Raw genomic sequence first — 27066 nt, 5'->3', positions numbered from 1 at the left:
TTTACTTCAGACACCCGACAAGGCCCAAATCCCCGTCATTCACATGAAGAAGAGATGGAGATATTGGGGACGTAGTTCGGGTGCCTTGTAAGGATCCGACGGCGAGTGAGTAATCCCCCTCTACCATCAATCCTATTAGCCAACATGCAAATGTTGGGGTAGGTTCCTTGTTCCTTGTCAATCATTTGCTTATCAGACAATATCTTTAAGTGAATCAATCAAAAACCTTTATTAATGCAATTGCAGACAGAAGTTGACAACGAGAACATAGCATGCATGTTTCCGAGTAAGTTCTGCAAAATAGGAAAGGGTTCAAGTTGCTTTAATATGCTTGCAGTCAACCCATTTTACATTTTTACATTTTAGTCATTTAGCAGACGCTCTTATCCAGAGCGACTTACAGTAGAGTGCATACATTTTATTACATTTTACATACTGAGACAAGGATATCCCTACCGGCCAAACCCTCCCTAACCCGGACGACGCTATGCCAATTGTGCGTCGCCCCACGGACCTCCCGGTTGCGGCCGGCTGCGACAGAGCCTGGGCGCGAACCCAGCCCAGCCTGGGCGCGAACCCAGAGACTCTGGTGGCGCAGCTAGCACTGCGATGCAGTGCCCGAGACCACTGCGCCACCCGGGAGGCCCCTAGTGATGTAACTGCCTATGTCAACACCTTCTACTCATGAGACCAATCCCATGCATATACAGTTATACAAACTTGCAGGAGAGACAATGGTTCCAGTGTTTTCTAAGGGCTCAGCAGTAATTTTCCACTCCCCAAGTTGCTTTATAGTTGTATGCCTGACTAGTCTCGTATCTCTTTCACTCCCCTGCAGGGTTCTGTGTCTATTAGAAGTCGACCGATTATGATTTTAACGCCGATACCGATTATTGGAGGACCAAAAAAAGCCGATACCAATTAATCAGCCGATTTTTATATATATTTGTTAAAATGACAATTACAACAATATTGAATGAACAATGAACACTTCTATTTTAACTTAATATAATACATCAATAAAATCAATTTAGTCTCAAATAAATAATGAAACATGTTCAATTTGTTTTAAATAATGCAAAATCAAAGTGTTGGAGAAGAAAGTAAAAGTGCAATATGTGCCATGTAAAAAAGCTAACGTTTAAGTTCCTTGCTCAGAACATGAGAACATATGAAAGCTGGTGGTTCCTTTTAACATGAGTCTTCAATATTCCCAGGTAAGAAGTTTTAGGTTGTAGTTATTATAGGACTATTTTTCTCTATACCATTTGTACTTCATATACCTTTGACTATTGGAAGTTCTAATAGGTACTTTAGTATTGCCAGCCTAATCTCGGGAGTTGATAGGCTTGAAGTCATAAACAGCGCAATGCCTGAAGCATTGCGAAGAGCTGCTGGCAAACGCAGAAAAGTGCTGTTTGAATGAATGCTTACGAGCCTGCTGCTGCCTACCACCGCTCAGTCAGACTGCTCTATCAAATCATAGACTTAATTATAATATAATAACACACAGAAATACGAGCCTTTGGTCATTAATACGGTCAAATCTGGAAACTATCATTTCGAAAACAAAACGTTTATTCTTTCATTGAAATACGGAACAGTTCCGTATTTTATCTAACGGGTGGCGTCCATAAGTCTAAATATTGCTGTTACATGACACAACCTTCAATGTTATGTCATAATTATATAAAATTCTGGCAAATTAGTTTGCAACGAGCCAGGCGGCCCAAACTGTTGAATATACCCTGACTCTGCGTGCAATGAACGCAAGAGAAGTGACTTAATTTTCCTAGTTTAATATTGCCTGCTAACATTAATTTCTTTTAACTAAATATGCAGGATAAAAAATATATACTTCTGTGTATTGATTTTAAGAAAGGCATTGATGTTTATGGTTAGGTACATTTGTGCAACGATTGTGCTTTTTTCGCAAATGCACTTTTGTTAAATCATCCCCCGTTTGGCGAAGTTGGCTGTCTTTGTTAGGAGGAAATAGTCTTCACACAGTTTGCAACGAGCCAGGCGGCCCAAACTGCTGCATATACCCTGACTCTGTTGCACAGAACGCAAGAGAAGTGACATAATTTCCCTAGTTAAAAGAAACTCAGGTTAGCAGGCAATATTAACTAAATATGCAGGTTAAAAAATATATACTTTTGTGTATTGATTTTAAGAAAGGCGTTGATGTTTATGGTTAGCTACACCTTGGTGCAACGTCAGTGCTTTTTTCGCGAATGCGCTTGTTAAATCACCCATTTGGCGAAGTAGGCTGTGATTCAATGATAAATTAACAGGCACCGCATCGATTATATGCAACGCAGGACAAGCTAGATAAACTAGTAATATCATCAACCATGTGTAGTTAACCAATGATTATGTTAAGATTGATTGTTTTTTATAAGATACGTTTAATGCTTGCTAGCACCTTACCTTGGCTCCTTGCTGCACGCGCATAACAGGTAGTCAGCCTGCCACGCAGTCTCCTCGTGGAGTGCAATGCAATCGGCCATGATTGGTGTCCAAAAATGCCGATAACCGATTGTTATGAACACTTGAAATCGGCCCTAATTAATCGGCCATTCCGATTGATCGGTCGACTTCTAGAGTCTATGAATCTATTTCAGCCTTGAGGCGCTTTCTCACAGACAATCTGTTTTGACTGCAATAACTCACACATCTCTCAGACCATTTCTTATAAAGAAGCAGAGAATAGAAAAGAACTGTGGAACAATATTAAACCTTATAATGCATGTATATATACAGTGGGGAGAAGAAGTATTTGATACACTGCCGATTTTGCAGGTTTTCCTACTTACAAAGCATGTAGAGGTCTGTAATTTTTTATCATAGGTACACTTCAACTGTGAGAGACGGAATCTAAAACAAAAATCCAGAAAATCACATTGTATGATTTTTAAGTAATTAATTTGCATTTTATTGCATGACATAAGTATTTGATACATCAGAAAAGCAGAACTTAATATTTGGTACAAAAACCTTTGTTTGCAATTATAGAGATCATACGTTTCCTGTAGTTCTTGACAAGGTTTGCACACACTGCAGCAGGGATTTTGGCCCCACTCCTCCATACAGACCTTCTCCAGATCCTTCAGGTTCCGGGGCTGTCGCTGGGCAATACGGACTTTCAGCTGCCTCCAAAGATTTTCTATTGGGTTCAGGTCTGGAGACTGGCTAGGCCACTCCAGGACCTTGAGATGCTTCTTACGGAGCCACTCCTTAGTTGCCCTGGCTGTGTATTTCGGGTCGTTGTCATGCTGGAAGACCCAGCCACGACCCATCTTCAATGCTCTTACTGTTGGAAGGAGGTTGTTGGCTAAGATCTCGCGATACATGGCCCCATCCATCCTCCCCTCAATACGGTGCAGTCGTCCTGTCCCCTTTGCAGAAAAGCATCCCCAAAGAATGATGTTTCCACCTCCATGCTTCACGGTTGGGATGGTGTTCTTGGGGTTGTACTCATCCTTCTTCTTCCTCCAAACACGGCGAGTGGAGTTTAGACCAAAAAGCTCTATTTTTGTCTCATCAGACCACATGACCTTCTCCCATTCCTCCTCTGGATCATCCAGATGGTCATTGGCAAACTTCAGACGGGCCTGGACATGCGCTGGCTTGAGCAGGGGGACCTTGCGTGCGCTGCAGGATTTTAATCCATGACAGCGTAGTGTGTTACTAATGGTTTTCTTTGAGACTGTGGTCCCAGCTCTCTTCAGGTCATTGACCAGGTCCTGCCGTGTAGTTCTGGGCTGATCGTCTCACCTTCCTTATGATCATTGATGCCCCAGGAGGTGAGATCTTGCATGGAGCCCCAGACCGAGGGTGATTGACCGTCATCTTGAACTTCTTCCATTTTCTAATAATTGCGCCAACAGTTGTTGCCTTCTCACCAAGCTGCTTGCCTATTGTCCTGTAGCCCATCCCAGCCTTGTGCAGGTCTACAATTTTATTCCTGATGTCCTTACACAGCTCTCTGGTCTTGGCCATTGTGGAGAGATTGGAGTCTGTTTGATTGAGTGTGTGGACAGGTGTCTTTTATACAGGTAACGAGTTCAAACAGGTGCAGTTAATACAGGTAATGAGTGGAGAACAGGAGGGCTTCTTAAAGAAAAACTAACAGGTCTGTGAGCCGGAATTCTTACTGGTTGGTAGGTGATCAAATACTTATGTCGTGCAATAAAATGCAAATTAATTACTTTAAAATCATACAATGTGATTTTCTGGATTTTTGTTTTAGATTCCGTCTCTCACAGTTGAAGTGTACCTATGATAAAAATTACAGACCTCTACATGCTTTGTAAGTAGGAAACACTGCCGATTTTGCAGGTTATCAAATACTTGTTCTCCCCACTGTATTTGTGAAATTGTACACACTACATAGCGAGCTCTGTTCTATCGACTGCACTCAAGTATCAAAATCAAGTGTGGGCTTTACCTTAGAGAAGGTCCAGTAATTATTGAATCAAGCTGTGTTCTATATGGTATCATACGAAAATAAATACTGTGAAAAGGTACTACATTTTCTTCAGAAAGACAAAAGCCATCTGTGCTCTGACAAATGCACAAAGAATGACTCATCTGGGTCAAAACTTCAAATTCTAAAGACAACCAAAACTCTTGCATCTTCACTTACTTAAGATGATAACATATTAAGCAATGGCAACAAGTGGTTCAATGACCGAATAATTGACGGGTATAATGCACTTTTGAAGTCGCATCTTAATGAACAATTTGTGTTAATGTCTCCTGCGTCTTTTGCGAGTCAGGAATTACAGAGTCTGCTGTGACAAAACAAAGAGGTTATGCCAGATGTGCCTGGAACGGTGCACAATTGATGGGGTTTTGAGCGTGTGAAAGTTCCTGTGAACTTAAAGTCACATTGGACAGTTATAGATGAAATCTAACAATTATGGATTCCTTAAGTCAGTATGGAAGAGAATTAAAGGATACACTACTTCCACTTAAGAAATACCTGGCATGAAAGAAATCTGGCAATTCATGGATTTGTGGTGGATGTGACACTAAACTATGAATTTTCTCATTGGTGCCCTCATTTTAAGCCATTTCTAACTCTACAAAAGTGTCTTTGCTGACCTTGATTGGATAAATCATGACAATATAGCTTGTAAATAATCTCGTCTCTGTTATTATTCTTTCAAACTAGGTAACAAGGCCTATGCCTTTACTGTGTACTGCAAACCTTGATAGATAAGAAGCATATATCGGCCTACAACTTGTGAATAATTTTCTCTGTTGCTGTTCAGAAAGTGTGATTATACCGTGTCCAAATAGCCTGGTGAATTTTCATTACATTTCAAATTTGATTTTGTTTTGATAAAAAAAGGTTAGCTTTTGTGTTTCATTTTTTTATGACTGTGTATTTATTTCAGGACCATGGATAGTACCCAGTCATTTAAAGCTTTGTTGCTGGATATGTGCGCCACAGTCCCCCTCCAAAACTACACATATATTTGTTTTAAAAATGTGACCTTTGTTAACTAGGCAAGTCAGTTAAGAACAAATTCTTATTTACAATGACGGCCTACCCTGGCCAAACCCTAACCCGGACGACGCTGGGCCAATTGTGCACCGCCCTATGGGACTCCCAATCACGGCCGGTTGTGATACAGCCTGGAATCAAACCGGGGTCTGTAGTGATGCCTCTAGCACTGAGATGCAGTGCCTTAGACCGCTGCGCCACTCGGGAGACCATCCTGAGTATTTCCCATCCTACTTTAGCTGAGAAAGGTTGTAACGTTTTCTGTCTACAAGCCAATATGTGTCCCATGCACAGTCTATTACAGTGTATTGCATTGGGGACTATGGAGATGGTGGAGAACAAAGTGTTGCTGGGTATGTACGACACACTCCCCCTCCAAAAATACACATATTTGGTTAGCAGAGAACCTACTGAGTATTTTCAACCCCAGTTTAGTTTAGACAGGTAGAAAAGTTCTCTCTACAGCCCAATATTCTCAACATACCAGTCTTAACATGGTATTCTTTCATTTGTGGGAAGCTGAGTTGTGTTTACCGGTGAAAGGAAAAAGATGGCGGAAGCGGACGAGGAAGTGGATTCTGAATCTAAGGGCGGTAGAATCAAGGAGAATTTGAGTATTGTCCAAAATGATTGAACATGGAGCAAAGTAGTGTACAGTGAAGAGAATGTCCCTCCGTATCTAATAGGAGTACGGTTTGTTAATGAGGAGCAGTTGAGCAGATTACCAATCTTGAAGAAACCATTTGAGATATCCAAACTGGTGGAGAGAGTGCTGGTGGAGGGGAACGAGGCAGTTGATGTACTGGCTAAACAAGCACTTAGTAGTGGCGAAAGTCGGGGAGGGGAGGACGGTAGGAAGGGACAGAAGAGAGGAGGGTATTTTTTACAAGATCAAGGGTGGGACACGGCCAGTTGAATAAGACCTTAAATGTGATAGGAAAGCATCCAACAGGAAAGTGTGATTATAGCCAGGAAACAGACCATGGAGCATGTCCTGTATTGCTACAGTGTAAGCAGTATCAGAGGGAAAGAGAGAGGCTGAGATACAGTATGAGGGAGAAGGGGACACAGGAAATTGGTTTTAAAAGTATATTGAGTAGAACGTCATTAGATATAGTCTCAAATATTTTGTTATCTTTTTAAAGAGCAGGTAGGATTTAGTTTCTCCGTCTCTGGCCCGCACGCCAGTACAGTAGGTGGCGGTAATGCACCAAAACGTTGGATGCCAACCGCCGATAAATCCCACCAAAGAAGAAGGAGAGCATGCTGGGTAAAGTGAAGGCTGTGAGGATCACGACAGGCGGGCATGTTTAGATTGTTTTGGACCAGAAGGAAGGTGCGTTGCGTCTCCCCGGATTTGATGAGTCGTGTGTGTCTCCTTGGAACAGGGCACCCCTCTGGTGTCTCGTGGGAAGTCGATTTTGAAGAGATTAAAAATATTTCTGGAGCGATTGATGCACGTCGGATGAATCGTGTGGCGAATGTTGAAAAAGTGAAAAGTAACGTTATCTGTTCATTTATCCCAAGACCAATGCAGTGTGATCATTGTAAAGTTGTTGGTCATGTTTCAAGTGTTTGTAGAAAGGAGATGTCCAAGTTGTGGAAAATATAATGTAATGTTTTTTAAAAGTGAGGAAAATGTGACATTTTGCAATTGTGGTGGGAACCATGAAGCTACGTGTTTTGATTCCCCAACATGGGTGAAAGAGAATAAGGTGGCCAAAGTCAGGGCTATCCAGAGCATATCATATGCAGCAGCTGTTAAAGGGTTGGGGGGTTGAATGGTGCACTTGACTAGTCCATGGTGGTGGATAGGCCTTCACTGCAGGCTGCAGGGGTTGCCTTTCACCAGCAGGATCGTGACATTTTAAAGGTTAGGAAGGTGGACTTGGTGGCCTTTATAGCTATGGTGATAAATGGCACTGCCAAGGTGGAGAGAAGGTCCAGGAAGATAGAAATCATTGTGGAAGCGGTTCCTGGGGCTGAAAGATTTTTCGCGACGGAGTTACATGGAATATTGTCACAAGCCTTATCACCCTCTTGAGAAGGGAGATATGGACACTTGGAAAAAGTAGGAGTTTTATTTTGTCGGATTATTTTAGTTTTCCTATCACCTATGGATTTTCTTTTTACCTTGTTTTGGTTTCAACCCGTCCAGATGGTGGCGGCAATACACCTTTTTGGGTTGTAGTCCGCCATAAAACCCACAGAAGAAACATCGTTTGTGCTGCTGGCAGACTACTAGTGAAGAAGAGAACGTTTGTTTACAGAAGTAGCTAGCTCGGAAATGCTAGCTGTCTTTAAGTTTGTTAGCATAATTTACTTAAATTAAATATCGTTTTGCTAAATCATGATAGCATCATGATGGTAAAGATTTCATAGAAATCAGACGCGGTCTATTAGAGCAAGAAAAACCAAACTAAGCTAAGAGATGTGCTAGCTAAGTTAGCTAGCGGAGCTTGTTTATCATTCAACCGTCTGTTTGCGTGGTACAGCTAACGTTAGCTTGATAACTAACTGTTTGGATTTAGGTCTCCTGAGGTGGTGAATTGAAGCCATAGGATAACCGACACGATGGGGGCCGAGCAAAGTGGTGATTCTGAGCACAAACACTCTGACTACAGCACCTCGGGTAAGGGAGAACACGCATCGTCAGTCTAGTAGGTGACGCGCAAAGTGCCTACCCTACATTATTCCTTGCCCTCTTTTACACATAGGATACTGAAAAAAGTGGTGGTTGCAGGATGTAAACTACAAAACGACAGTGTTTCATATTAGCAGGGTGACCTATGATGTGTCCCAAATGACCCTATTTTGCTATATAGACCATTACGTTTGACCAGGGCCCATAGTGATAGGTCATTGTTTAGGAGCTCTAGTTAGCAATCTTTCAACATATAAAACAATTACAAAGGAGACAAGGGAGCTGATCGTGGACTACAGGAAACGAAGGACCGAGCACACCTTAATTCACATCGACGGGGCAGTAGTGGAGAGGGTCGAGAGCTTCAAGTTTAAGTTTCTTTGTGTCCACATCATTAAGGACCTATCATGGTCCAAACACACCAACACAGTCATGAAGAGGGCATGACAATGCCTCTTCCCCTTCAGGAGGCTGAAAAGATTTGGCATGTCACCTCAGATCCTCAAAGTTCTACAGCTGCACAATTGAGTGCATCTTGACTGCCTGCAGCACCGCTTCGTATGGCAACTGCTTAGCATCTGACCTTAAGGCGCTACAGAGGGTAGTGCGTATGGCCCAATGCATCACAGGAGCTGAACTCCCTGGCATCCAGGACCTCTATACCAGGCAGTGTCAGAGGAAGGCCCTAAAAATGGTCAAAGATTCCAGCGACCCAAGTCCTAGACTGTTCTCTCTGCTACTGCACAGCAAGTGGTACTGAAGTGCCAAATCTGAGAGCCCATGCCAAATATTTTCAGTCTCCTGAGGGGGAAGAGGGAATTGTCGAGCCCTCTTCACACCTGTGTTGGTGTGGTTGGACTGGAGTGCCAAGTCTGGGACCAAAAGGCTTCTACCCCCAAGCCATAAGACTGCTGAACAGTAAAACATTTAATTGACTAGGAAAGTCCATTAAGAACAAATTCTTATTTACAATGATGGCCTACTACTGGCCAAACCCTCCCCTAAACCGGACGATCCTGGGCCAATTGTGCGTCGCCCTATGGTACTCCCGATCACGGCCGGTTGTGATACAGCCCGGTATCGAACCCGGGTCTGTAGTGACGCCTTTAGCACTGCGATGCAGTGCCTTAGACCGCTGCGCCACTCGGTCCTCTAGTTAATCACATGGCTAGCCAGACTATTTGCATTGACCCTCTCTTGCACTGGCTCTGTGTTCACTCACTGGACTCTACCCACACATTACACGGACACTCCCAACACAAATACACTCAAACACACAACACACACACACACACATGCATATTGACGCCACACAAACACACAGTCACACTGTATACCCACTTTCACACTATTTTAACTCTGCTACTCAGATAATAAAACAATCCTTATTGCCTAGTCACTTTTACTCCTAGCTACGTGTACATTCTACCTCGTGCCCCTGCACGTTGACTCGGTACCGGTACTCCTTGTATATAGCCTCGTTCTTTTTTAAATGTTTTTTTCTGTAATTTATTTAGGATTTTAGACAATACACAAATATACACTGTGTATAAAACATTAGGAACACCTTCCTAATATTGAGTTGCACCACCTTTTGCCCCCAGAACAGCCTCAATTCATCTGGGCATGGACTCTACAAGGTGTCGAAAGCGTTCCACAGGGATGCTGGCACATGTTGACTCCAATGCTTCCTACGGTTGTGTCAAGTTGGCTGGATGTCCTTTGGTTGGTGGACCATTCTTGATACACACGGGAAACTATTGAGCGTGAAACTAGCACCTGCTACCATACCCCATTCAAAGGCACATAAATCTTTTGTCTTGCCCGTTCACCCTCTGAATGGCACACACAATCCATGTCTCAATTGTCTCATGGCTTAAAAATTATTCTTTAACCTGTCTCCTCCCCTTCATCTACACTGATTGAAGTGGATTTAACAGGTGGAATCAATAAGGAATCATAGCTTTCACCTGGTCAGTCTGTCAAGGAAAGAGCAAGGGTTCCTAATGTTTTGTACACTCAGTGTACATAGACAATTTAACATTCCACAAACAGATCCACTAAATAGACATGACGTTGACTGGAACTTAATGCGCAACCTTTAACATAAAGAAAAAATACAAAAAACACCAACTCAGACGTACATACATTTCAACAATCATTAATGACATCACACTTGCTTAGACCCACATGCTCACACCGTATTCATACCCATCCCGTCCGTCTCACAATAACATCCATTTCCTTTTCTCATCTTTTGGATATCTCCAGTGCTTGTAACACAAATTGCACTATGTTGTTTCTCTCTGTAGCCAACATTTTTTCAATGTTTAAATAATGTATTTGATTCATCCACTGTCTTAATGATGGAGGATCATTTGATTCAATTTTTTAAGTATATATATATTTTTTTATGACTGAGATAAGTATGGTCCAACCCATTGTGTATCTCACCGCACCCTGATATGCCGTGTTTTGAAATACAGTATGTAGATTAAAAGTTAAATTACATTGTAAAACTTCTGACAGCCAACTTTCTAACTCCGTTATTGTTATTTTATTGTGTTACTATTTCCGTTTTTTTATTTGCAAAGTATTCTTACTTTTTAACTCGGCATTGTTGGGAAAGGGCTCGTAAGTAAGCATTTCACGGTACTTGTTGTATTCGGAGCATGTGACAAATACTTTTTTATTTGATTTGTATTACTTATAGTTGGGCATTTTTTTATTTATTGCTTTGTTGTTGCAGTGGTGCCCTCACCAGCAAAGCAGAAGGCTAAAATGGATGACATTGTGGTGGTGGCCCAGGGGACACAGTCATTGCGCAACATCCACAATGACCCTGATGTCATCAAGCTTCAGGAAATCCCAACTTTTCAGCCATTGTTGAAAGGTAAGCTCAACGGCCTCTAACCGGGATCTAGACTTCTTCTCTGCCTCTACAGTATTGCAGAGATTCGGAGGAGAAAGCAGACACAAGTTTGAATACGCTACATAATAGTCCAGGAAAATCACATTGTGAGAATGTGCAAAAGTATGAATAGGTCTAGACATTCCTTTATGACCATGAAGTCTACAGAAAGACTGCTAATGTCCAGTGTTTTGAGGGTCAGTCTGTCCATGTCTCTAGGTGTGCTGAGTGGCCAGACATCCCCCAGCAGTGTGTGTCTGGAGCGGCTGGACTATGCCCAGGTGCTGCAGCTCTGCATCCGCTATCAGGACCACCTACGCCAGTGTTCTGAGGCCGTGGCCTTCGACCAGAACGCCCTGGTCAAGAGGATCAAAGAGGTAACTAATGCCGTAATTAACTGTCTGCATCCCTATAGATAGACGAAAGTGGCCTCCTCTCCTTGTCTCTTTTCCTTCATCTGCACTGAACTCAGATGTAGGAAAGGAGGAGAGGAAGGCACTTTAGGCTATTGAAATACATGCCATATCACCAAGAACGTCTGTCACTTGTGTGCCACAGCCAGAAAGGCATATTCTTTCCTCACTCTTCCTCCCAGATGGACCTATCGGTGGAGACTTTGTTCAGCATCATGCAGGACCGTCAGAAGCGCTACGCCAAGTACGCTGAGCAGATCCAGAAGGTGAACGAGATGTCCATGATCTTGCGGCGTATCCAGATGGGCATCGACCAGACCATCCCTCTGATGGAGAGGCTCAACAACCTGCTGCCGGAGAGCGAACGCCTGGAGCCCTTCGGCATGAGGCCGGAGGGGGACGCTGCAGCCAAGTAATAGTAGTAGCAGCATTGCCTGAGTACGCTGATACACTCACTGTCATGGACCTCTAGTCTTACCTCCCATGCCCCTGCCAACCACCACTCCAGAGAGACTTCTGAAAGCACTTTATTGAATCATTTAGAGAAAGAGAGAGGGAGGGAGCGAGCAAAAGAAAGAGAACGCTGCCCCACCAGCTCCCCAAGCCATCTTGAACCCTTCACGTCCACAATTCACCATCCCACCAGGCCTGGACATTTAGCTCAGCCCCTCACCATAAGCCATACACACGTCCCACCAAATCCAGCAGAAGCAGTGGGGTACAGGGACAGCTGCACCCCACACTGGGGTTTACATGTCAGTGAGTGTTAACCACCTTCAGTCAAGGAATTGGAAGACTGCAAAACAGAAGTTGACTTGATGATGCACTGAAGGGAAACTTCTTGGATTACTGGTACTTTGAGGACACCACACGAAGTGTGGCGACAAAATGACTTCCAAAAATGACTTCATCTCTAGAAGTAATATTGGTCAAAGATGAGCTCAGAAGACTCCCATAAAAGAAGCTAACTTATTAGCTTATTAGCCAATAAGCTTTAGCTTATTATTCAGCTCTGGCAACTGACCTATAGATTCTGTGTTGCACTGTGCAGCATGTGAGAAACCTAGTAGTCTCAAATGTGGCATATTGTGCAAATTAGGCCTACACATAGCTACAGCTTTGTGGAAGATCATTTATGGATATCACTTCAAACCATCGATAGTAATCTGTGTGAATTTTGTGAAAGTTATGTGTGTTAGATGCTTGAATATTTTGGTTTCTCTGTGAGTTTCAAATGATTTACCTAACAACGGCGTTTTATTTGGGAAAGAAAAAAAAAATGGAATTTGAATAATTTGAATTTCTTTCCAAATGTATAAAGGTGCTTATACTGTTCTGTTTACTAAAGAATCAGATACTTATCCTCTCAATTGGATGTGATGTTTGGTTATAGGATATTGACATTTGGTGTTATCACATAGTCAGGTCCAAATTTATTGGCACCCTTGATAAAGATGAGCAAAAAAGACTAAAATATATAATACAAATACTGTGCTATATTGTATGCAAAAAAAAGGGTGGGGGGGCAATCATTTTATACTTTACAATTGCTCAGAGAAAGAGATTTTGTCAGTACTCACCTTGCCAGGATAACGGCACTGAGCCTTTTCCTCAAATGTTTTATGAGATCGGAGAACACATTGGGAGGGATCTTAAACCTTTCCTCCATAAAGAATCGTTCCAGAGCCTTGTTATGCTTCATCTGCGCTTATGGACTGCTCTCTTCAATTCAACGACAGATTTTCAATAGGGTTAAAGTCCGGAGACTCAGAGTTTTGTTTTCAATTAACTTTTTTTTTGGTGTGGATTTTCTTGTGTGCTTGAGGTTATTGTCTTGCTGGAAGATCCATTTGCGGTCAAGTTTCAGCCTCCTGGCAGAGGCATCTAGGTTTTTGACAAAAACGTCCTGGTACTTGGTAAAGTTCATGATGCTGTTGACCTTAACAAAGGCCATAGGACCAGTGGAAGCAAAATAGCCCCATAACATCAAAGATCCACCACCATATTCTACAGTAGGTATGGGATACTTTCCAACGTCAAACGGTTGCAGACCCGGCACCAGGATAAAGTGACTAAGGGGGAGGTTGAAATCGGTGAGCCGGATTGGAGTTATATTGTGTTCTCGCATTGGAGTTGTATTGAATTCTGCTTATTTCACGCTATACCATAAGTGCTTTTGAAGTGACAGGTTGGTGCGAAATCAGTAGGCTATCTGCGCTCAGCTGTATCAGCACAATGAACAACGCCCTACACATTAAAGCAAGGCTGTGTTGGTAATGAATATAGGCCACAAGATAGGTTGTTTGTAATCGGTGAATAACACTATGTGAATACAGCTGTCTTACCAAAACAATGCAAACTAAATGCTGAAAGTAGTAGCCTAGTAATTAATGCATGCAAACAAAAATACTGAATAGCGGTTTGGTTTAGAATACTGACACAACTGTGAATAAGAAACGAATGAATGTGAACAGAACAAAGCAGCCAGCGGCATGATACAATCTGTATTTAAGCCCGTTACAATAACAGTAAACAAACGCAGTAAAAATATAAAAATAACCAAAACAGGCTTCTATAGTGCACAGCTGTCTTGTCAAACAAATAGGCCTATAGGCCTGCTTCAAACATGAAAAACCATGCGTACCATGAGTACAGCAACACGGATCAAATTCGGACCCACGTAATCAATTAAGCAATGCCAGCCTACCATAAACATGTTTCCAATAAGTACAGTTTCATTTACAACCACGAAAACCATAATAGAACGTATCTATACTGAACAAAAATATAAACGCAAAATGTAAAGTGTTCGTCCCATGTTTCATGAGTTGAAATAAAAGATCCCAGAATTTTTCCAAATGCACAAAAACCTTATTTCTCTCAATTTTTTGCACAACTTTGGTCACATCCCTGTTAGTGAACATATCTCCTTTGCCAAGATAATCCATCCACCTGACATGTGGCATATCAATAAGCTTATTAAACAGCATGATCATTACACAGGTGCACGATGTGCTGGGGACAATAAAAGGCCACTCTAAAATGTGCAGTTATGTTTCACTATATTGCATCACTCCAATATATTGGTATCACTCCGCGGCGGAGGGATACACCCGAGGTGAGGATTTACAGATTTACTCTCGTGTACACCTCTGTCACGGCTGGGGTCCGCCCCTATATATAGACCCCATGGCTGCGACACACGCTCTCTTTCATTATGGTTTGAGGTACAAACTTTCTGAAGTTCGCTTGAAAAGTCACTGGCAAGTGTAATATCTTGCGTGGAAGTATCCTCACTGGCTGGGCCAGCCGCTTGTCTTGAGTGCTCCACTCGCTGCGCGCGGTTGTTCTGAATCTGTCGCCCGTGGTTTGTCGTACTTGTGTTTCGTTAGAGTTACATTTTTACTCCGTGTGCATCCATTAGTATGGTGGATCTAGCTGCCACAAACTGTAATTTACCTTACACAACTTACCCACTGGCTTGTTCTATGTGTGTGTGTTGTGAATTGCTTTAACATGCTGCTTCTCTGCTAATTACCCTGCAGGGTTTTTTTCTTGTTCTTTCCCCCTGCTGAGTGTAAGAGTATGTGGTGGGCTTTCCACTACATTGAGACATTAACTTTGGAGATCCTTAACGGAGTTACTCTATTATATGGTGCTGTTTTTACTGCTTGGATATTAAACCGGCTAGGTAATATTGCAGTTGGCGTAAAACAAAAAAATAGAATCCATTACCTGGTTGCTGTTTTTTTGTCTGCCTGCGTTTCCAACACGGGTCTTCCCTGTTTTTTTGCAGAGGTACTGGGTAATTTATCCCTCACCGGGTTCCTATTCCTCGAAACGGGTCACGATATAAGCTCTCCCTGGGTGTCGGACCCCTGCTCCGTGGCCTTGTTGGCTTGGCTGAATTTATGGCTTCCCTTTGTGACAGGTGTGATGGTGGCATCCCCCCTGGGGATCCGCATACCTCGTGTACGCACTGTCTGGGTTTGAGCCACGCGGAGAGGGCAGTGGAGCGCCCTACTGGATGCCTGCTTTGTGTGGTGCACTCAACACGCCTGGCGCGATTGGAGGCCATGCGCGAGTGGGTCAGTCGGGCTCAGGCTGGGGATGAGCTCCCGCCCTCAGCAGTGGTGCGCCAGCAAGCTGTTAGTCCTTCTACTGGGCCCAGTACCCCTCCCAGGAAGCATGGCTGGAGCCACCCCAGGCAGAGACCATCTGCTGCCAGTCCTGGACAAGGGCAGGAGTCGGACCGCTGGGACCACCTTGAACGGAGGGCGCATGCACTGCATCAGGAGGTTGATAGCTTCGATGGCGACGACAGCTGTTCCCTTTTGGCCAGTGATAGGCTGTTCCTGGGGGACGATGCTGGCACTGTTCACCACCGTGAGCGGGGCTACCAGGCTGACAGGCCATCAGAAGCCGGCAGCTGGGCTTCATCGCCCCCAGCGGCTCGAGAGGCTATGAGGAGCCTACTCACTCGGATAGCCACTGCATTGGACATGAAACTGGTGGACAGTGATGACTCTCCATCTGTTCCCATCTCTGCTGAGTTCCGCAAGTTCTTCCAGGAGAGCTGGGCGTCTGCCAGGGGGTGCTTCCGCCTGCCCCATCGCCTCATGCTGAGGGACGACAGCGGGGAGGGGCACAGTGTGCGGTGCAGCAACAACCTGTCAACCTTCACTGCCATAGGGACATGCCTGGGGGACCCAGGCACTCGGGGCGCCATAGGGCAGGCGGGCCCCGGCAGCACCCCTGACACTCCCTTCCCAGGTGGAGTCCCCCTGGGTGTTGTCCACAATGCTCGAGGGGTATCGACTCCAATTCTGGTGCCGGCCCCCGTCCTACAGAAGCCATGGTGCCACCACAGTGGCAGACCCCCTGAAGAAAACCCTGCGGCTGGAGATCTCCTCACTCCTGGACAAGGGTGCCATCCGCAGGATCGAGACATCAGAATGGCTAGGTGGGTTCTACTCCACTTATTTTGTGGTTCCAAAAAGAGACGATGGGTTTCGACCGGTTCTGGACCTCCGCAACCTCAACGGGTACTTGAAGGTACTGATGTTCCACATGCTGCCCCCAACCTGTGTGTTGCAGGCCGTGTCCAGGCACCAGTGGTTTGTGACGCTGGACCTGAGGGATGCGTACTTCCATGTTCCTGTTCACCCAGCTCATTGGCAGTACCTCTGATTCGCTTTCGAAGTAACGGCTTACGAATTCATGGTTCTTCCCTTCGGCCTCTCCTTGGCACCCCACACTTTAACAAATAGCATGGACGCTGTCTTGGCACCTCTCACACCCCGAGTATTGTTAATCCTCAATTACCTTGACAAATTGGCTGATTTGTGCCACGACCAGGACCCAAGTCCTGTCAGACAGAGATATGCACCTGACCCACATCGGTGGGCTGAGCATTACTGTAAACAACAAGAAGAGTCGCCTGATGCCCACCCGGAGGGTGGCCTTCATTGGCATGGAACTGGACTCAGTCCTCATGAGAGCATGCCTGTCCACCAGAAGGGTTCAGATGATCTTATCTTGCCTCGACCACTTTCGGCAGGGGCAGGTGGTATCCACCCTGATCTGCCAATGCCCGTTGGGCTTGCTGACGGTGGCCTCGCTGCTGATTCACCTGGGCCTGCTCCATCTCTGGCCTCTTCAATGGTGGTTCAACTCCCACCAGCTCCACCCAAAGTCTCACCACCACCTGCGGGTGACTGCAGGTGCCTCAGGGCATTGTTGAGGTGGCGCTGTCACTCCTTTCTCTCAGGTGGGGTGGAGATGCTGAGGATGTGCTGCCGGGAGCTGGTCAGCACAGACACCTCCAAGATCTGCTGGGGGGGAGGGTGTGAGACCAAGGGCAGGTTGGTCAGCCCTGTTGGCTACCCCCTTGGAACGGCAGGCACATCAATACACTAGAACTGGAGCCTACATCCCCAGGTGGTGCAGCACCTGTGGGACAAGTTCGGGAGGGCGCAAGTGGACTGTTTTCCTCCCTGGACAATGCACACTGCCCCCTGTGGTACTCCATGTCGGAGAACCTGGGCCTCTGGACTTGGATGCTCTGGCTCACTATTGGCCTGGAGCTTTACGCATTCACACCTTTTCACCTGATCCAAGCTTTGCTGTACATGACCAGAATTGCGGAGCATCGTCTGCTGCTGGTGGCCATACTGGCCCAGACGACCCGGGTTCAGCCTTCTCCTGTTCCTGTTGTCTGAGAAACCTTGGCAACTGCCACTGAGATCTGACCTGCAGTCTCAGGCTGGGGGAACTCTGTGGCATCCGAGACCGCACAGCCTCAGTCTGTGGGCTTGGCCGCTGAACGGCACCAATGGTCCATGTTAGGACTACAGGAGAGCGTAATGAACACCATGCAGAGCGCAAGGGCACCGGCTACAACCGCAGCATACCAGTTGCGCTGGCGGTTGTTCTGCTCTTGGTGCACTGGTATTGAGGGTTGTGCCCGAGTCATGCGGGGTGCAGTATGTCCTCCAATACCTGCAGTCTCGCTTGGATGAAGGCTTGGCAGCCTGTACACTGAGAGGGTATTTGGCCGCTATATCTGCCTACCGTGTGGGGTGGATGGACAGGCCAGAGGAGCACCATCCCTTGGTCTCCAGGTTTATGAAGGGGGTTCGTCGCTTCCGTCTAGCTAGGACCCGCTCAATGGCGAGCTGGAATCTGGATGCGGTCTTAGCAGCTTTGGCAAGCCGCCTTTCGAACCATTGGAGTCTGCCTCCCTGAAACTCCTCTATATACAGGTGGCTTTCTAGGTAGCGATTATTTCCATGAAGAGGGTGGGTGAGCTCCATGCTCTTTCGGGAAAGTTCTGAGTGTTACCGGATGAACCCCGGTGGGAGTAGTATATCTCTCAGCCCCAACCTTTCATTCCTCCCAAAGGTTCTGTCTGACAGGCATGTCTGCTTATGTCATGTCTCCCTCCGGCATGCTGAGCCCGGTGCGGGCACTGGCTGCCTATGTAGAGTGAACACAGTCAGTGAGAAAGAGTCCTGGGGGCTGGGTTATCAAAGCAGAGGCTCTCTCACTGGATCGTGTACACGATTACAACAGCATATCGCCTGGCTGGCAGGCCAGTGCTGGGATCTGTGGTGGCACATTCAACACGAGGTGTGGCTGCGTCCTGGGCTCTACTGAGTGGAGTGCCCCTCGCTGATATCTGTGCTGCGGTCAGCTGGGCTTCCCCTTGCACCTTTGCTACGTACTATTGGGTAAATGTGGCACCTCCCTCCCTCTGCTGTTGATTTGATGGTTCTGGGCGTCGCCTCCCCTTCCTGGGAATGTGCCGGGACCCCCCTTCCACATTGACGGCCCCCACGTCTCGTATGTAACCACGGTTATGTGAGCTGTATGGATCACTCCAATCCTCTACGGTGCTAGAGGCGCCTCAGAAATGATGTAGAGAACGTGTGTCGCGGCCATGGGGTCTATATATAGGGGCGGACCTCAGCCGTGACACAGGTGTACAAGGGAGTAAATCTGTATGCTTGATTATATTATTTCACATTGATACAAAAAATAAACAATTGTTCAAAATCGATTTATTAAAAATAGCTAGATATTTGAATAAGCTGCTTCATTGAAAGAAAGAGGTAATTTGCTCCACACCTTTCGGATGTATCCCTCCACCGCGGAGTAATACCAATATATTGGAGTGATCCATATAGCACACATAACCGTGGTTACATACGTAACCTTCGTTTTGTCACACAACGCAATGCCACAGATGTCCCACGTTTTGAGGGACCGTGCAATTGGCATGCTGACTGCAGGAATTTCCAGCAGAGCTGTTGCCAGATAATTGAATGTTAATTTCTCTACCATAAGCCGCCTCCAACATTGTTTTAGATAATTTAACAGTACGTCCAACCAGCCTCACAACCACAGTCAACGTGTAACCACGTCAGCCCAGGACCTCCACATCCGGCTTCTTCACTTGCGGGATCGTTGGAGACCAGCCACCTGGACATCTGATGAAGGAGGAGTATTTCTGTCTGTAAATGAAGCCCTTTTGTGGGGAAAAACTCATTCTGATTTGCTGGGCATGGCTCCCCAGTGGGTGGGCCTATGCCCTCCCAGGCCCAACCATGGCTGCGCTCCTGCCCAGTCATGTGAAATCCATAGATTAGAGCCTAATTTATTTGTTTCCTTCAATGAACTAATTAAAATTGTTGAAAATGTTGTATTTATATTTTTGTTCATTATATTTCTATGATGAAACATACCGATATGTAGCTATACCCAGGGGCGTCATTTGGATTCCCGCATTGGAATTATATTGAATTCTGCAGTAACCAAATATTCCACCCACTCTTCCTATGAACCAGTTGCTATTAAATTAATGTTTTTGGACAGAATCTGCAGCTAGGGTAGGATTCTAGGCTAACCTGGGCTGGCTCCTCGTCAGGAACAGTCGGAGGTGGAGGGGGCTGTAGAGCTATTATCCTGGCGGAGCTTGTGGAAGGGTGGGTAGGCTCTGCACTCGGAGCTAGCTGGAGCCCGTCAGCATCATCGCTGCTGGGCTTGGCGTCGGCCTCATGGTTTGATGCTGCTGCTGCTCATTGCTTTCCTCCTTTTGGCTTTGTTTTGGTACTTTGGCGAAGCCAATTTCTGATAACCATCATGGCAGATTAGCTGGTTCAAGCTAGCTAAGTAGGCTAAGGCTAATAACACTAACGAGTTTTACAGCTAGCTCAGTGGTGGGGTGTGAGGCAGAGTTGAGTGAAGCAACTTCAACAGTAAACTTGATCCCGCCCTTCTAAATCAATCAATCTACATTTTTATATAGGGACATAAAATTAAAACTGAAGGGGTACAAGTTCAACTGAGGGGGCTAAGCCCCCCTTTGCCCCCTTGTGGAACCGGGACTGCATGGCCAAAGAGGTTTATTTTCATTTTGGAGTAAATAAAATGGAGGCATCAGCAGGAAAGTACCTTATACTGACTGCAAAATATGGTGGTGGATCTTTGATGTCATGAGGCTATTTTGCTTCCACTGTTCTTGTTTAAGGCTCAGTGCAGTCAAGAATGTGATTTTAGTGTAAGAGCTGTGTGAACAAACTGCCTGAAATGTCAGCCTCTTTTAGAAGGAAGGAGTTTTGGCTTGCCTGGTGATATCACCAGGCAGTAACTTATATAGTAAACCAATAAGAAAGTGAGTTCCAAAGTTCTCTGCCAATAACAGCTAGTTTTAATTGTTCTGCTCCCCACTCAGGCCATTCCCAGACAGTCCTAGCAAAATTCTTTGCTTGAGAAATCGCTCTTTGCTAAGAAGTTATTTTTGTTTCTTTTTGACCATTTTAATTAAACAATTCCCAGTAAGGTACTTGAATTGTTACTCAGAAATGATTTGATATGGAAATAAAAACAGATATATTGACCTTTAAGGTCAACAGCATCATGAACTTTACCAAGTACCTGGACATTTTTGCCAAAAACGTGGTTGCCTCTGCCAGGAGGCTGAAACTTGGCTGCAAATGGATCTTCCAGCAAGACAATAACCCCAAGCACACATGAAAATCCACAAAGAGATGTTTAATTGACCACAAAGTAAAAAAACTGCAATGGCCATCTCAGTCACCGGACTGTGGCTTGAAATAAAGAGGGCAGTCCATAAGAGAAGACGAAGGATATCAAGGATCTGGAAAGATTTTGTTTGAAGGAATGGGCTAAAATCCCTCACAATGTGTTTTCCAATCTCATAAAACATTTTAGAAAAAGTCTGTGTCGTTATCCTCGCAAGGGGAGGCTGCAGGAGTATTGAAAACAGGGGTGCCAATAATTTGTACTATTATTACTTGTTAAAGGGGCAATCAGTAGTTGCTAAATCCATGTTTGGACTTATAAACTAATAATATGTACCCATTGATTCTTGAAGAATAAACAGTGGTGGGGAGAATGCTTTGCTATTGTTTCAAGTGCTGAGTGCCGCTTTAAACAATATCTCTTTCTCTGAGCCATTGTATAAAATAATATATACAGTACCAGTCAAAAGTTTGGACACACCTACTCATTCCAGGGTTTTTCTTTTCTTTTTACTATTTTCTACATTGTGGAATAATAGTGAAGACATCCAAACTAGGAAATAACACATATGGAATCACGTAGTTACCAAAAAAGTGTTAAACACATCAAATATATTTAAATTCTTCAAAGTAGCCACCCTTTGACTTGGTGACAGCTTTGCACACTCTTGGCATTCTCTCAACCAGCTTTACCTGGAATGCTTTTCCAACAGTCTTGAAGGAGTTCCCACATATGCTGAGCACTTGTTGGCTGCTTTTCCTTCACTCCGTGGTCCAACTCATCCCAAACCATCTCAATTGGGTTGAGGTCGGGTGATTGTGGAGGCCAGGTCATCTGATGCAGCACTCCATCACTCTCCTTCTTGGTCAAAAGAGGTGGTGTGTTGGGTCATTGTCCTGTTGAAAAACAAATGATAGTCCCACTAAGTGCAAACCAGATGGGATGGTGTATCGTTGTAGAATGCTCTGGAAGCCATGCTGGTTAAGTGTGCCTTGAATTCTAAATAAATCACAGACAGTGTCACCAGTAAAGCACCCCCACAACGTCACATCTCCTCCTCCATGGTTCATGGTGGGAACCACACATGCGGAGATCCTCCGTTTTCCTACTTTGCGTCTCACAAAAAATATACAAATGTTTTTCTTTGTTTGTTTAATACTTTGTTGTTTAATACATTATTCCATATGTGCTATTTCCAGTGGTGGAAAAAGTACTCAAAAGTCATACCAGACATCACAATTATCTTGTTTATTTATTTATTTATGGATAACCAGGGGTACACTACAACACTGACATTCATTTCCAAACAAAGCATGTGTTTAGTGAGTCCACCAGATCAGAGGCAGTAGGGATGACCAGGGATGTTTTCTTGCTAATTGTGTGAATTGGATAATTTTCCTGTCAAAATGTAAGTACTTTTGGGTGTCATGGAAAATATATGGAGTAAAAAGTACATTATTTTCTTTAGGAATGTAGTGAAGTAAAAGTTAAGTAAAGTACAGATACCCCCAAAAACTACTAAAGTAGTACTTTAAAGTATTTTTTGTTAAGTACTTTACACCACTGGTTATTTCATAGTTTTGATGTCTTCACTATTATTCTACAATGTAGAAAATAAAAAAAAAGAAAGAAAGAAAAACCTTGGAATGAGTAGGTGTGTCCAAACTATTGACTGGTACTGTGTATATTTTCATACAAAATAGTGCAGAATTTGTATGATTTATTTTAAACAGTCTTTTTTAGCTCATCTTTATCAAGGGTGCCAATCATTTTAGTTTTCACTTATTCAGTGAGGATGTGGCCGTTGAATTTCAATCTTAGCGTAAATACTTCATTAGCATTGTGGAGAAAAGTTCTCTCCCTCGCCTCTGTAACTTTCAATGTATGCGCCTTTGAATTCTAATGTTGGGACTCTTTTGAAATATGATCGCCTTTCACATGTAAATGAACAAGGACGAAATCCCCCAAATTGCTTAGGGGGAATTGTTTGAACATGGAAACTGGAATGGAAATGTGAGTCAGTCTGCACACAGACAGAGAGCTAATGTTCATTCTTGTGCAGAACTCCTTTGTGGTTGGAGGGTTCTATTCAACCAACCTTTGTGCTGTGAAATGAAGAATAGGCCTAGCCTGATGATCCTCATAGCCTGGATATTAATATAGCAAGATGATCCAATATAATTTGCCATCAGGAAATTCATTTCTGAGAAATCCAATTTCCACACATAGGCCTACTGCTCATTTGAATATAAATCAAATGGACAGTTTTTATACTTTTCCTCTTTTTTGTTTCTGTATTCCGAATCGATCCATAGCTAGGATTATGAGTGTGAGAAGATTCTCATCTGTTGAAATGTCCTGCTGTAAAGTACAGAACCCTGATTCTCTCTTTCTCCGAGGCTGGACTAGGTGCATACTAATGAGCAGAGCTATTAGCTGCCTGAAAACTCTCCGCTGTTGTAGAGAACCGTTCTAAGTCAACTACCTTGTGGTTATATGATTATAATTTCACACTGGATAAGTATTCAATGTTTCTCTGAACAGGCTGTACCTTCATGTTCTGTATTATTTATTGGGTTGTAATTCATTTCTAGAAGAGGAATGAAACATTAGACAACTGTGCCCGTAGTAGGCCTATCGACTGTTTGGGTTTCAGTTGGAGAATAAGACAGTGCTTCCTCTTATTTGACACACAGTCACAACAACGGCTTGATACAGATGGCATGGTTAGACCTGAGAATTGCTTTGTTTGGGCTGCTCAATGATGATGCAGAGAGCTGTTAGTAGATGTTAGCTAGCCACGTTTTGTCACTCTAAACTTCAACAAACAGCCAAAACTTTTTATTGGTAGAGGTTATTCCTAATCCGCTCTATCCAATCAGTGGGGTACAGCCCACCTTTCTCTTTAGAGACAGGCAAGCTAGCCAGTTAAATTATTTAGAGCATGGAGCATGATCCTGGAAAAGGAGAACGAAGCTAGTAAGCATTAGAAATCTTATCTTTCTCATTCCAGGTCGTCCAGACCGGAAAGGTAGTCTAAATCTTAGCACGAGCTGTTCGGTCTGAAAAAGACTGACAAATCATGGGAATTTGAAGAGCTATGAAGACATTCATACCTGTGAGTCATGCGTTGCTAGGTAACAGTAGCCTTGGCAACACTGCTCCGTTTTTGGCTAAAGCAAGTGTGAGAAGCATGGTAACGTACAGTAAGTTTGTGCTTTTAATATGAACTAAATACTGCACTCTGACTAACACAATGTCTTTGCTAGATGCATGATAGTGTTAGACAAAGCACGGAAAGTGAACTTCAAAACGTGATGTAGTTTTATTGGAATTTACAGCTGTTGGTAAATAATTAATCTGCTAGCTTCTGACATGATTTACTGCATCAAGAAAGAGAGCAGTTGATGGGTTACTAAAACGGCTCCATCTACAGATTGGTAAACCCTATTCCTAATTTGACAAGCAGAAAAGTAGGGGAAGATTTCATAACCTCTATGTCTTTGTCTGACTTGTTGGGTTAGTGGTACAAATGGCAGTTGTTTGTGGAAAATGTGGGAATGCAGTTACTGAAACAGCTGTAATGTAAGATCTGAAGTGAAAATGTTGGTTCCACAAACATATGAATAGCAGAGAAGTAGAGGAAGATTTCATACCCTCTAACTTTTTTTTGTCTAACTTGTTGGGGTAGTGGTCAAAACGGGGAGCTGTTTGCAAAAAAAGTTACAGAAAATGGTGTTAATGCGGTAACTAAAACACCCATATTGTTAGATCCGTATTGGATATTTCTGTTATTATTTCAGATTTGAATAGCAGAGAAGTAGACCAAGATGTCATACCGTATAACTTTTTGTCTAAGTTGTTAGGAAAAGGAAAAGACAGTGTAAGAGAGGCCGATGTGCGGGCGCCCTGACCAGTGGCAATATTAGCATGTAAATCTTGGTGGGGAAAAAAATAAAACACAACACTAAACAATACATTAAATCAAGTCAAATCAAATTGTATTTGTCACATACACATGGTTAGCAGATGTTAATGCGAGTGTAGCGAAATGCTTGTGCTTCTAGTTCTGACAATGCAGTAATAACCAACGAGTAATCTAACCTAACAATTCCACAACTACTACCTTATACACACAAGTGTAAAGGGATAAAGAATATGTACATAAAGATATATGAATAAGTGATGGTACAGAACGGCATAGGCAAGATACAGTAGATGGTATCGAGTACAGTATATACATATGAGATGAGTAATGTAGGTAATAGTAATGTAATTGCACTATAACAGTGACAAATGGTGCCCACACACTATTAGGGCCTACATAAAGCTGTCCCTACAGCAGAGTCCCAACAGCAGTCCCAACACCTTTCCACTGCTACACCTGGCTATCAGCGGAGCCTTGTCTGGCAGCGAAACAGTTCATTCAGCCTCATTTACTGCCTTTAAAAAAAACATTGCTGATGTGGCTGACTTGTTTAAACAAATGTGTTTTCTACTGACAATTGAGATGTACAAACTATGGCATAAGGGGACGACGAGCGGATAAGAGACAATGTGTAATTTCGATTAAGACATTAATGAGCGAGCTAGGATGGACGTAGTCAATATAACTACTTATTCAGCACTTTTGAAATGTACAGCGGCAGAATTCAGAACATGGGCCGTTTTTACAGTATTTTTACACCAATTCAGAACCATATGATAATAAAGGGGCCATATAAGCAGACAATGAAAGCTCTTACAATATTTGATTACATTTCTCTAAAACAGGCCATAGGCTACATGTGCACCACCAAGTCAGAACAGTAGGTGAATTTAGGAGGGGAAACGGGACTAAATTATTAGGGTGAGGCACATGGGCTTCTAACAGCTTACTACACAACATACAGTTAGTATTACTTTCTTAGCTACATTGTACATATCTCCCGGGCATATTACATCGTTTATGCAGCAGCATACAAGACATTTTTGGACTCACCTTGTTGTGCTGTTCTCACTTGAACAGGAAGGTGGTGCGGCGGTCCTTTGTGGGCAAATTTTCTCATCAAACTTTGTCATCAAAGTCTGACATTCTCTGGATTTATGGTGCTTTCAAGACAACTGGGAACTCTGAAAAAAACAAGGTCGAATTATGATGATGTTAGTAATCTTCAGGTCGGAGCTCTAGAAAGAGGCCAGAGTTCCCGACTTGCAATTCCGAGTTGGATGACCGTTCAAAATGTATTTTCCCAGTCGGATCTCGTTTTTTCCCGAGTTCCCAGTTGTCTTGAACTCACTGAAATCAGATTTCCCAGTTCAGAGCTCCCAGTTGTTTTGAGCGAGGCAGAAGTCATGCTGGATTGACACCATGGCCAATGTTGAATGTTTATCCTTTTAAGCTTGGAAAAGAGACCCTTAAACCCAGACTTGGGACCACACACCCACTCCACTGAATAGCATGCTAGCGATTGCTTTGCAATGCTTGCAGTTAGCCACTGATTCCTTCCAAACCACTCAATGTTGTGTAATGTTTATGTCCAATGGCCGTTGAGCACCGATACGTTTTATCTATATTTTTTCTTCATTATTTCTCTTCATATGACAAGGATTAAAAACGATTTGCCAGTAGATTGTTGACTTGATTCATGATGATGACTGCTAGCTTGCAAGCTAAGATTTTGAAAGCATGATGTTGACATGATCAGTCCAATCAAAGCTGCTGTAGATATAACATGATTTGATGTAATTTTATATGTGGCCAATGACCTTGAGCCTTCTTGGATGGTAACTTCTAATGTAACTCTATGGCAGCACCCAAGGGGCCTGAATTTTCGAGATTTAGCGGTGATGTAGTGTCCCCATGAGTGACAGAACACTGAGCCAATCACGGCGCAACTAGAGAACATTACCAACCGCTACACTCCGTATTTTCCACTGGCTGCCCCACCACCACAGAAAGCACTGAGCTAGACTGAAACACCTGCATTTTGGGGCTGACTTACTCAAGAAAGCAAAAAAGAGACCAAGTTTGTATCCGGCTTTATTAACTCAA

At 43.8% G+C, this 27066-nt stretch overlaps 1 protein-coding gene across 3 annotated transcripts; it reads left to right on the top strand.

The window, feature by feature from the left end:
• The first annotated feature begins 6785 nt into the window (after positions 1–6785).
• LOC120054159 (BLOC-1-related complex subunit 5-like) lies at positions 6786–14355 on the top strand. Of its 3 annotated transcripts, none has more exons than XM_039001595.1 (5): positions 6786–6854; positions 8050–8150; positions 10912–11055; positions 11293–11450; positions 11669–14355. In XM_039001595.1, the coding sequence occupies exons 2-5, from the start codon at positions 8093–8095 to the stop codon at positions 11900–11902; spliced, it is 594 nt and encodes a 197-aa protein (XP_038857523.1). In that variant the 5' UTR covers positions 6786–6854; positions 8050–8092; the 3' UTR covers positions 11903–14355. The 3 variants fall into 3 exon arrangements, with proteins under 3 accessions (XP_038857523.1, XP_038857522.1, XP_038857521.1); XM_039001594.1 differs by lacking the exon at positions 6786–6854 and adding an exon at positions 6861–7017; XM_039001593.1 differs by lacking the exons at positions 6786–6854; positions 8050–8150 and adding an exon at positions 6861–7017.
• The last annotated feature ends 12711 nt before the right edge of the window (positions 14356–27066 follow it).

Source organism: Salvelinus namaycush, chromosome 9 (assembly GCF_016432855.1).
Source record: "Salvelinus namaycush isolate Seneca chromosome 9, SaNama_1.0, whole genome shotgun sequence".
Classification (NCBI taxonomy): Eukaryota; Metazoa; Chordata; class Actinopteri; order Salmoniformes; family Salmonidae; genus Salvelinus; species Salvelinus namaycush.
This window is presented reverse-complemented; position numbering and strand designations above follow the sequence as displayed.

What these genes read in the sequence shown, in the direction of transcription:
- LOC120054159 (XM_039001593.1), top strand. Translation starts at nt 6,879, where the DNA reads ATGAGTCGTGTGTGTCTCCTTGGAACAGGGCACCCCTCTGGTGTCTCG. An exon ending in GAATGTTGAAAAAGTGAAAA is followed by an intron (nt 7,018 to 10,911) that starts GTAACGTTATCT and finishes TTGTTGTTGCAG; the next exon opens with TGGTGCCCTCACCAGCAAAG. An exon ending in TGGTCAAGAGGATCAAAGAG is followed by an intron (nt 11,451 to 11,668) that starts GTAACTAATGCC and finishes TCTTCCTCCCAG; the next exon opens with ATGGACCTATCGGTGGAGAC.